Source organism: Ylistrum balloti, unplaced genomic scaffold (genome assembly GCF_031769215.1).
Source record: "Ylistrum balloti isolate Yb309-2 unplaced genomic scaffold, AGI_CSIRO_Ybal_v1 Utg371032, whole genome shotgun sequence".
Classification (NCBI taxonomy): Eukaryota; Metazoa; Mollusca; class Bivalvia; order Pectinida; family Pectinidae; genus Ylistrum; species Ylistrum balloti.
The window spans coordinates 54323-67096 of record NW_026782573.1 but is presented as its reverse complement, the minus strand read 5'-3'; the positions used below and the strand labels follow the sequence as shown (position 1 = coordinate 67096).

At 37.9% G+C, this 12774-nt stretch overlaps 1 protein-coding gene across 1 annotated transcript in view; it reads right to left on the bottom strand.

Moving 5' to 3' along the window:
* The window catches only part of LOC132560197 (hemicentin-1-like), a 62180-nt gene that overhangs the window by 28524 nt on the left and 20882 nt on the right, over window positions 1-12774 (bottom strand). The window contains 8 exon segments of the mRNA XM_060224850.1: window positions 26-328; window positions 1986-2288; window positions 6575-6877; window positions 7511-7813; window positions 8714-9016; window positions 9916-10218; window positions 10870-11172; window positions 11644-11946. Coding sequence (XP_060080833.1) covers window positions 26-328; window positions 1986-2288; window positions 6575-6877; window positions 7511-7813; window positions 8714-9016; window positions 9916-10218; window positions 10870-11172; window positions 11644-11946 — 2424 coding nt within the window.

Genomic DNA, 12774 nt, shown 5'->3' with positions numbered 1-12774 from the left:
TCATTCTGTAGAAAATACTTCTTACTTCCGCTGATTGTCAGTTGAGTCGTGCCGCTAGTGCCGGTCCCTACTTGATTGGTAGCTGTACATCTGTAAGTTCCACTGTCGGCCGGTTGAGAGTTGGTGATGGCCAATGATGGTGATGACGTGGTTCCTCCGCTGTATCTGCTGTTGGTGTTGATCGAAACATCCTGATAGGCACCGTTTTCAAGTTTCTGCCATAGAACGCTTTCATGCGCGGGGTCTGCGGTAACAGTACATATAAGGGTAACAGCACCACCTGTTGTTGCCGTGTACACATTTTGTCCAATTGACACAGTCGGGACACCTTTAAAACAGAAACATTTATAATAAGAAGGGAAAAAGAACAGTTGAGAAAGAAAGAAAGAGGAGCAGGTAGAGTGGAGAAAGAGAAGGAAGAACAGGAAAAGAGAGAGAAAGAGACGAACAAGAGCTTGTAGAGTGGAGCAATAGAGGAAGAGGAGGATGGAGGGGCAGAGACAGTGGAGATGAGATTAGGAAGGAGAAGCAGGGGACAAATAGGGGTATAGGAAGGAGGAGCAAGAACAGGAAAAAAAGGCAGGGAAGAAATAGAGGAAGAGCAAAGAACAGTTGAGAAAGAGAAGAGTAAGGAGGAGCAGGAACAATGGAGAAAGAGAAAAAAGAGGAACAGGAACAATGGAAAAAGAGAGGAGGAAAGTGGAACAGAAACAGTGGAGAAAGAGAGGAGGAAAGTGGAACAGAAACAGTGGAGAAAGAGAGGAGGAACGTGGACAGGAACAATGGAGAAAGAGAGGAGGAAAGTGGAACAGAAACAGTGGAAAAGGAGAGTAGGAAATTGGAACAGAAACAGTGGGGAAAGAGAGGAGGAACGTGGACAGGAACAATGGAGAAAGAGAGGAGGAAAGTGGAACAGAAACAATGGAAAAAGAGAGGAGGAAAGTGGAACAGAAACAGTTGAGAAAGAGAGGCGGAATGAGGACAGGAACAATGGAGAAAAAGAGGAGAAAAGTGGAACAGAAACAGTGGAAAAAGAGAGGAGGAAAGTGGAACAGAAACGGTGGAGAAAGAGAGGAGGAAAGAGGACAGGAACAATGGAGAAAGAGAGGAGGAAAGAGGACAGGAATAATGGAGAAAGAGAGGAGGAAAGTGGAACAGAAACAGTGGGAAAAGAGAGTAGGAAAGTGGAACAGAAACAGTGGAAAAAGAGAGGAGGAAAGAGGACAGGAACAATGGAGAAAGAGAGGAGGAAAGAGGAACAGAAACAGTGAATAACAGAGAGAAGGAAACAGGAACAGGAACAGTGGAGAAAGAGAATAGGAAAGAGGAACAGGAACGTTTGAGAAAGAGGAGATGAAAGAGGAGCAGGAACAGTGGAGAAAGAGAGGAGGAAAGAAGAACAGGAACAGTGAATAACAGAGAGAAGGAAAGAGGAACGGTAACAGTGATAACAGAGAGAAGGAAAAAGGAAGAGGAACAATGGAGAAAGAGAAGAGGAACAGGAACAGTGAATAACAGAGAGAAGGAAAGAGGAACAGGAACAATGGAGAAAGAGAGGAGGAAAGAGGAACAGGAACAGTGGAGAAAGAGAGGAGGAAAGAGGAACAGGAACAGTGAATAACAGAGAGAAGGAAAGAGGAACGGTAACAGTGAATATAAGAGAAAAGGGAAAAAGAACAGGGACAGTGGAGAAAGAGAGGAGGTAAGACGAACAGAAACAGTGGAGAAAGAGAATAAGGAGGACCAGGAATAGTAGAGAAAGAGAGTGGAAAAGAGGATCAGGAACTTTGGAGAAAAAGAATAGGAAGGAAGAGTAAAAGCAGGGGAGAAATAGAGAATGGAGAGTAAGAGAGGAATGAAAAGATGAAGTGGCGAAGGCAAATAGAAGTATAGTAGGATAATCATGTACATGAAGGAGCTATTTCTAATGAAATATCGTAATATTCCTATACATGTATTTTCATTCTGTAGAAAATACTTCTTACTTCCGCTGATTGTCAGTTGAGTCGTGCCGCTAGTGCCGGTCCCTACTTGATTGGTAGCTGTACATCTGTAAGTTCCACTGTCGGCCGGTTGAGAGTTGGTGATGGCCAATGATGGTGATGACGTGGTTCCTCCGCTGTATCTGCTGTTGGTGTTGATCGAAACATCCTGATATGCACCGTTTTCAAGTTTCTGCCATAGAACGCTTTCATGCGCGGGGTCTGCGGTAACAGTACATATAAGGGTAACAGCACCACCTGTTGTTGCCGTGTACACATTTTGTCCAATTGACACAGTCGGGACACCTTTAAAATAGAAACATTTATAATAAGAAGGGAAAAAGAACAGTTGAGAAAGAAAGAAAGAGGAGCAGGTAGAGTGGAGAAAGAGAAGGAAGAACAGGAAAAGAGAGAGAAAGAGACGAACAAGAGCTTGTAGAGTGGAGCAATAGAGGAAGAGGAGGATGGAGGGGCAGAGACAGTGGAGATGAGATTAGGAAGAGCAAGAACAGGAAAGAAAGGCAGGAGCAGGGAAGAGCAAAGATATTTTGAGAAGGAGAAGAGCACCAGGTGTAGGGAAAAGAAGTGGAAGTGGGGGAGTAAGACAAGAAGGAGAGGAGGGGGTGGCGGCGTCGAAGAGAGGTATAGTAGGTTAATATTGTATAAGAAGAAGTTTTATCTGAAGAAATATCGCAATAATTCTGAAGCGATTTGTGAAGACGTTTGCATGCTCGAGGAAAACACCGAACTGAAAGTAAATATTTTTCAGAGGTTTGAAATTTCGTATGGGCATTTTTACATATTCCAAGATATCGACCTAATTGTTTGTGTTAAAAAATGTTGAAACAAAAAAAAAAAAAAAAAAAAAAAAAACTTATTAATATATTATCAGTAGGTGCAGCGAATACCGCCATTCGATTTCCACCAAGTGTTTTTCTTTAATAGTAGACACGAAGATGTCCTAAATATTCCATTCCACATCAAAAATATTCAATATAACTAGATTGATAATTGTTCTCATTTGTGTCGTCCTGCTCCTTCCAGTTTATTATGCCTGGTAGCTTCGTCGTTAGTTATTTTTTTCTTAATACGATAACGCAAATTTACTTTATTTAACTGACTTAAAAAGCAAATGATGCTTACCATTGCAAAAATATAGTACTAGTCGTGTTTACTTTTTTCAAGGGTCCTCATGTTATTGTTCATATTTTGTCCATGTCGCATCGATTTTGAGTTGAAATTATGATTTGAAAAAAAAATATTAGTAATTTCCTATTTTCGTAAAAACTATATGACCAGAGTAACTGCTTGAATCATACAACACTCTCCTATATAACAATCAAATATTTAACTACTGTTCACCTTACCGAGAACTATAGTTTGTACTCATAGAAATAAATCATCTATGCCCATTCGATATGATCCAATATCTTACTGAATAGAATAGATTTAACGTTATTCTTTTTGAGACTGTTTCCCTGTTTTGAAGGAATAAATAAATTAATGAAAAACTTTTACTTATGAAACAGTTCATATCATATAGATATCTTATATCATTGCGAAAATCTAGACTATTTAAAAAACAACCTTCAAATTATCTCTCACAGATCATGATGGCATATACAAATGAGTAGGAATTACACAAAAGGCAATTGAGATTTTTAACCTCATGCTCAAGTGATTAGGATAGTGGATGTTTATCACACGAGAGACTATGAAATCAATTTATGTTATAAGATTCTGCCCTATTCGATCAATAAGTGCGTGTTTAACATCAGCGGAACAGATAGGGATAGCAGCGCATTGTTAGATTACATCAAGTAAAAATATATAAGTTAACCCAGACATCAGAAAATGGTTGACACGATCACTCCTTGATATTTTAATATTGACCAAGATCACCAATTCTCTTACCGTGGACAAGTAATTCTTTTACCCCAGATAAGTAAATCCACCCTTTTTACCGGTGTGAGATTTCCATGCCTCACCTTAGGGTTCTGACAGGGGATTCCCCTGTCAGGACAATGATATGACGTCAAAGTAATGACCCAATGACGTCACGTCAACAATCAAATTACATCAACGATGCGAATCATTTGGACAACGAAAACACATACGAGTACCAAATAAAGCCACCAGAGTAAGAGAAAAATAATCACTTATTCCCTTATCGGAGGGGTTCAGTGATCACAACCATAAGGAAATGAGGTTTGTTACAAACACACGGCAAGCCTAGTGTTTGCTAACTTACACGTCTTTCCCTCAAGTTGAGATCCACCTATCTGACCTTCAAGGCGGTTAAAGATTCTATTATTTTTAACTGATGTAGAACTGTCTAATACAAAGTCGACACGTAAATTTAATTATTAAGAGGATGAGGAGATGCCCGTTTACGTACTTCCATCACGACATTCGGGCTACGACATTGACTGAAAATAATTCCAGCATTATTATTTTAGGTAATAATAATGTATGTGTTATATGGAATGAAACATATCACGTTCTTTAGATTTAATGAAAAAAATGCTAGATAAGGATATAAGATCCCGATACATGACTAAACATTATTTCATACCAACACAAGGCATCATCGCGAAGCACTACTAATAACCCACGGTAGGGGTTTTGGCAATTTCATTGCGGCATGTAAAGAGCATTAACTGAAAAAGAGGAATACTATTATAATTACTATCTTAACGGCCCGTCAATACATAAAAGGTCATTAGGGCCATCAACCGGTGAAACACATCAAACAAACTAATAGATAAAAGAAAAATGCTAAAAATCTTAAATGGTTATAATGTAACAAAAAATTAAAATGGTAAGTCATAGTCTTTAATATTATTGTTAAATTCTTAACGGCCCGTCAAGACATACAAGATCATAAGGGCCACTAACCGGTGAAACATACAGCGATCCGAAAAGGAAAAAAACATCAAACAAACTAAAAGGTAAAAAGCAAATGCTAAAAAGCTTAAGTGGTTATAATATCACAAAAGATCAAAATGGTAAATCATAGGCTATAATATAGACCAACATTTTTCTGATAGCCTTGAATTCTATCAATCTCAACAGTTTCAAAAAGGGTCTTAAGACTTGTAACATTACGATAAAAATTTCTCAAGTAGACAGAAAGTCAATGCAGTCTAACAGAAAATGTTGAACAGTGAATGGCTCATCGCATCCTATGCACCATGAATTATCTTCGCCTTTCAACACATATAAATGTGTAAGGTATGTATGGTCCATCCGAAGACGGGCAAGGACACCTTTGTCTCGGTGGTTGTCTCAATAGCATGGAGACCATTTACCGATGCAATTTTTTGTCGGTATATTGATCATATCATATTCAGATATATAACAATACAGTATATCATGTAATTCATAAATTTGCAAAAGGTGCTGGTTGTATGTCATGACAGGAAAGGAAAAATTATAAATGTAGAATTTGCATTATTGTAGTTGATGTATAACCGTCTTTATAGTTTTTATCAACTGGCGCTATGACAAATATGAAAGAATAATAAATGAAACCAAAGTCTTAAAAAATTAGTTAATACCATGGTTTGGCTAGACTGTTCTACCTCTAAATATGTGTTTAAGGGTGCGATCCATTTGCGTGTCTATTGTGCAATCATCAATATATCTTGAATGATCTTAAAGATATCTGATTTCTTTACAGTAACAGAGACATTGACCTTTGATCCCCAGACATTTCACGGTGCAATGAATGAAATTGGCCCATCAATTGAGATATCATACAGAAACATATATTCTTTTTTCAATTATCAGTAGCCTTGATCCTTTACTCCGACCTGAAATGTAATTCAAAACAATCACTTCTTGTTTAAGGTTTTGAAGTGATGAAGAAGTTTTTTCTTTAATGAAACGTTGAAGGAAATCTGAAACAAACCCACAAATTAGAGTTCAAGATAATGTACAGAAACTGATTTTCTTTTTATTGAAATAATAACCTTGACATTTGACCTTCGGATCCAAAAAAGAATTCCAAGCATGCCCCTATCTCCCTAGATGACCCATTACAACTTGAGATGTTCTTTGGCTACAGACTTTCTTTTTATATTCACTGTTGCTTTGACTATTGACCTACGAGTCTGTTAAACAAAATCACCAAAGAAAACTCTTTCTGATAACGTCAGAAAGAAATGGTTACCAAACCTCCTAAACAACAATGCTAAGCCTTCAATTGCATGGTGGCATCCGGATTTAATCGTAATGAGATTTCACTTACTTTCACTGATGTCGGATGTCTACAATACTCTGATATACAGAAGATACATTTTTTTCTGATAAGTGCCAAATGCGATGTATTTCAAGTTGCTGTCGTGAAGTCATCGCGATTTGATACATTAATAATTAAATATATATTGAAATTGACCACGTTATTCAAATTGTTGACGCATTCTTTGCGCGTGTAAACTTTACTTCCCTTATTTCTGTGGGGTTGCTTTGCGAAATAAATAACACCACGTGAGAAAAAAATTTGAAAGTGAAACTGACATAAACATTTTGAATCCTTTCATGACTTGCATGGTGGCACCCGGTCTTATTCGTAATGAAATTTTACTTACTTCCACTGACTGTAAGCTGGGTGTTTTGGCTCACTCCAGTCCCTACTGCGTTATTAGCTGTACATCTGTAAGTTCCGCTGTCTCCCGGTTGAGAACTGGTAATGGCCAGGGATGGTGAAGTCGTTGTTCCGCCACTGTATCTACTATTGGTGGTGATTGGAACAGCCTGATAAACATTGTTGACAAGCTTCTGCCACGTCACAGATGTATGAGCTGGATTTGCTGTTACCGTACATACAAGGGTAATAGCGCTGCCAGTGACTGCAGTGTAAGTAGTCTGGCCAACAGCCACTTGCGGTAAACCTTAAATGCAAACAATGGCGATGCAGCTAGGATTTGACGTTATGAAGTAAGAAATATAAGATCAATAAAGTCACTTGCCTCCTTATAATGAGGAAAGATTTATATCAACACGTAGGTTATATTTTAAAGATAAAATAGTAGCAAGTCATACAGTTTGTAATAATGATCTAGTACTAGATTTAATTTCGGATGTCAACAATGTTGTGATATACAGAAGGTGCATTTCAATACAGAAGGTATTTTTTCTGATAAGTGCCAATCGCGCTATATTGCAAGTTGTCTTGAAGTACATCGCGCTTTGATTGATTACGAGTCAAATATATATTGAAATTGACCTCGTAATCGAAATTGTTGACGCATTCGTTGTGTGTGTTAACTTTATTTACCTTAGCAAACATATTTTCCAGCAACCATGGAAATGCGCAAATGAGGCGAAGGAGAAATTATTCACTTGCTATGTTTCGACGAATTGGTTTCCCGTTATTTCCTTAGGGTTGATTTTTTTGTATTTTGGTGGATTGAATAACACCACACGAGAAAAATCTTCAAAATTAAAACTGACATAAACATTTTGCATCCTTTAATGACTTTCATGGCGGCACCCGGTCTTATTCGTAACGAGATTTTACTTACTTCCACTGACTGTAAGCTGGGTGTTTTGGCTCACTCCAGTCCCTACTGCGTTATTAGCTGTACATCTGTAAGTTCCGCTGTCTCCCGTTTGGGAATTGGTGATGGCCAGGGATGGTGAAGTCGTTGTTCCGCCACTGTATCTACTATTGGTGGTGATTGGAACAGTCTGGAAAACATTGTTGACAAGCTTCTGCCACGTTACAGATGTATGAGTTGGATTTGCTGTTACCGTACAGACAAGGGTAATAGCGCTGCCAGTGACTGCAGTGTAAGTAGTCTGGCCAACAGCCACTTGCGGTAAACCTTAAATGCAAACAATGGCGATGCAGTTAGGATTTGACGTGATGAAGTAAGAAATATAAGATCAATAAAGTCACTTTCCTCTTTATAATGAAGATATATTTATATCAACCCGTAAGTTATGTTTTAAAGATAAAATAGTAGCAAGTCATACAGTTTGTAATATTGATCTAGCACTAGATTTAATTTCGGATGTCAACAATGTTGTGATATACAGAAGGTGCATTTCAATACAGAAGGTAATTTTTTCTGATAAGTGCCAATCGCGCGATATTGCAAGTTGTTGTCTGGAAGTACATCGCGCTTTGATTGATTACGAGTCAAATATATACATATAATTCAAGAGGGATATTAAAACCCACCTGTTTACGTCTGCATTTTAGACTCCCACGCAGACGTCCTGTATATAAATACTTTCACCACTACTTACTTGATTTGGTTACTGTGTTACATATGTTGATTACTGTGTTATACATGTTCTGTAAATTTTGTAGTAAGATTATCATATAATTGTGAAGCGCATTAGAGTATTTTGTCAAAATAGATAGTGCGCTATATAAATGTTGTATATTATTATTATTATTATATATATATTGAAATTGACCTCATAATCGAAATTGTTGACGCATTCGTTGTGTGTGTTAACTTTATTTACCTTAGCAAACATATTTTCCAGCAACCATGGGAATGCGCAAATGATGCAAGGGAGAAATTATTCACTTGCTATGTTTCGACGAATTGGTTTCCCGTTATTTCCTTAGGGTTGATTTTTTTTGTATTTTGGTGGATTGAATAACACCACACGAGAAAAATCTTCAAAATTAAAACTGACATAAATATTTTGCATCCTTTAATGACTTTCATGGCGGCACCCGGTCTTATTCGTAACGAGATTTTACTTACTTCCACTGACTGCAAGCTGGGTGTTTTGGCTCACTCCAGTCCCTACTGCGTTATTAGCTGTACATCTGTAAGTTCCGCTGTCTCCCGTTTGGGAATTGGTGATGGCCAGGGATGGTGAAGTCGTTGTTCCGCCACTGTATCTACTATTGGTGGTGATTGGAACAGTCTGGAAAACATTGTTGACAAGCTTCTGCCACGTCACAGATGTATGAGTTGGATTTGCTGTTACCGTACAGACAAGGGTAATAGCGCTGCCAGTGACTGCAGTGTAAGTAGTCTGGCCAACAGCCACTTGCGGTAAACCTTAAATGCAAACAATGGCGATGCAGTTAGGATTTGACGTTATGAAGTAAGAAATATAAGATCAATAAAGTCACTTTCCTCTTTATAATGAAGATATATTTATATCAACCCGTAAGTTATGTTTTAAAGATAAAATAGTAGCAAGTCATACAGTTTGTAATATTGATCTAGCACTAGATTTAATTTCGGATGTCAACAATGTTGTGATATACAGAAGGTGCATTTCAATACAGAAGGTAATTTTTTCTGATAAGTGCCAATCGCGCGATATTGCAAGTTGTTGTCTGGAAGTACATCGCGCTTTGATTGATTACGAGTCAAATATATACATATAATTCAAGAGGGATATTAAAACCCACCTGTTTACGTCTGCATTTTAGACTCCCACGCAGACGTCCTGTATATAAATACTTTCACCACTACTTACTTGATTTGGTTACTGTGTTACATATGTTGATTACTGTGTTATACATGTTCTGTAAATTTTGTAGTAAGATTATCATATAATTGTGAAGCGCATTAGAGTATTTTGTCAAAATAGATAGTGCGCTATATAAATGTTGTATATTATTATTATTATTATATATATATTGAAATTGACCTCATAATCGAAATTGTTGACGCATTCGTTGTGTGTGTTAACTTTATTTACCTTAGCAAACATATTTTCCAGCAACCATGGAAATGCGCAAATGAGGCGAAGGAGAAATTATTCACTTGCTATGTTTCGACGAATTGGTTTCCCGTTATTTCCTTAGGGTTGATTTTTTTGTATTTTGGTGGATTGAATAACACCACACGAGAAAAATCTTCAAAATTAAAACTGACATAAATATTTTGCATCCTTTAATGACTTTCATGGCGGCACCCGGTCTTATTCGTAACGAGATTTTACTTACTTCCACTGACTGTAAGCTGGGTGTTTTGGCTCACTCCAGTCCCTACTGCGTTATTAGCTGTACATCTGTAAGTTCCGCTGTCTCCCGTTTGGGAATTGGTGATGGCCAGGGATGGTGAAGTCGTTGTTCCGCCACTGTATCTACTATTGGTGGTGATTGGAACAGGCTGGAAAACATTGTTGACAAGCTTCTGCCACGTCACAGATGTATGAGTTGGATTTGCTGTTACCGTACAGACAAGGGTAATAGCGCTGCCAGTGACTGCAGTGTAAGTAGTCTGGCCAACAGCCACTTGCGGTAAACCTTAAATGCAAACAATGGCGATGCAGTTAGGATTTGACGTTATGAAGTAAGAAATATAAGATCAATAAAGTCACTTTCCTCTTTATAATGAAGATATATTTATATCAACCCGTAAGTTATGTTTTAAAGATAAAATAGTAGCAAGTCATACAGTTTGTAATATTGATCTAGCACTAGATTTAATTTCGGATGTCAACAATGTTGTGATATACGGAAGGTGCATTTCAATACAGAAGGTAATTTTTTCTGATAAGTGCCAATCGCGCGATATTGCAAGTTGTTGTCTGGAAGTACATCGCGCTTTGATAGATCACGAGTCAAATATATATTGAAATTGACCTCGTAATCGAAATTGTTGACGCATTCGTTGTGTGTTAACTTTATTTACCTTAACAAACATATTTTCCACCAACCATGGGAATGCGCAAATGAGGCGAAGGAGAAATTATTCACATGCTAGGTTTCGACGAATTGGTTTCCTGTTATTTCCGTGGTTTTTTTTTTTTATATTTATTTATTTTTGTATTTTCGCGGATGAAATTAAACCACGTGAGAAAAAAATGTGGAAAGTAAAACTGACATAAACATTTTGTATCCTTTTATGACTTTCATGGTGGCCCCCGGTCTTATTCATAACGAGATTTTACTTACTTCCACTGACTGTAAGCTGGGTGTTTTGGCTCACTCCAGTCCCTACTGCGTTATTAGCTGTACATCTGTAAGTTCCGCCGTCTCCCGTTTGGGAATTGGTGATGGCCAGGGATGGTGAAGTCGTTGTTCCGCCACTGTATCTACTATTAGTGGTGATTGGAACAGTCTGGAAAACATTGTTGACAAGCTTCTGCCACGTCACAGATGTATGAGCTGGATTTGCTGTTACCGTACAGACAAGGGTAATAGCGCTGCCAGTAACTGCAGTGTAAATAGTCTGGCCAACAGTCACTTGCGGTAAACCTTAAATGCAAACAATAGCGAAGCAGTTAGGATTTGACGTTATCAAGTTAAGAAATAGAATATGAATAAAGTCACTTGCCTTTTTATAATGAGAACAGATTTATATCAACCCGTAGGTTATGTTTGAAAGATAAGATAGTAGCAAGTCATACGGTTTGTAATATATATTGAAATTGACCTCGTAATCCAAATTGTTGACGTTTTCGTTCAGTTTTACTTTATTTACCTTAGCAAATATATTTTCCAGCAACCATGGGAATGTGCAAATGATGCGAGGGAGAAATTATTCACATACTAGGTTTCGACGAATTGGTTTCCTGTTATTTCCGAGGGGTTGATTTTTTGTATTTTGGTGGATTAGATAACACCACACGAGAAAAATCTTGAAAGGAAAACTGACATAAGCATTTTGTATCCTTTCATGACTTTCATGGTAGCACCCGGTCATATTCGTAATAAGATTTTACTTACTTCCACTGACTGTAAGCTGGGTGTTTTGGCTCACTCCAGTCCCTACTGCGTTATTAGCTGTACATCTGTAAGTTCCGCTGTCTCCTGTTTGGGAATTGGTGATGGCCAGGGATGGTGAAGTCGTTATTCCCCCACTGTATCTACTATTGGTGGTGATTGGAACAGCCTGGAAAACATTGTTGACAAGCTTCTGCCACGTCACAGATGTATGAGCTGGATTTGCTGTTACCGTACAGACAAGGGTAATAGCGCTGCCAGTGACTGCAGTGTAAATAGTCTGGCCAACAGTCACTTGTGGTAAACCTTAAATTCAAACAATGGCGATGCAGTTAGGATTTGACGTTATTAAGTAAGAAATATAAGATAAATAAAGTCACTTTCCTCTTTATAATGAGGACAGATTTATAGCAACACGTAGTTTATTTTTAAACGATAAAAAGATAGCACGTGATACGTTTTGAAATAATAATCTAGAACCAGAGTTAATTTCGGATGTCCACAATACTCTGATATACAGAAGGTACATTTCAATACAGACGGTAAATATATTTTTCTGATAAGTACCAATTGCTATGTATTGCAAGTTGCTTTCAGGAAGAAGATCATCACTGCAATATCTTGCAATCAAAAGCAATGAAAATCGGTCGAGCAACTCTGTAGGTTACAGTGCAATTTGTACTGTATCGAATATTGCAAATACAGGTTGCCAGACATTTCGGTGTCCATATTTGCAAAATAGAACGTATTGTTGCACGTCTAAGGGAAACTGGGCACATTGCCGACAGACCTAAGCCTGGGTGTCCGCGCGCGACATCATAACGTCAGGACTGGTTTCTTCATCTCGCGCATTTGCGCAATCGGTACCTGGATTGTTTTTTGCTCTTTTCATGGATCGAATAAAATCACGGAAATATGACTTGAAAGTAAAACTGACATAGAATTTTCGCACAAGTTCATGATTTCCGTGAAATGTTTTTCGTCGAGGTTTGACAAAGCTACGGAGATTTTGTAGCATGGAAATTTTACAGCATAAGAACGCATATGTTTGTCGCGATTCTTTTGCAGAGTTTGATAAGAAAATTGACTTTAGGAGGATAACGCAAAATGATACTGTCACCTCACAAATATTGT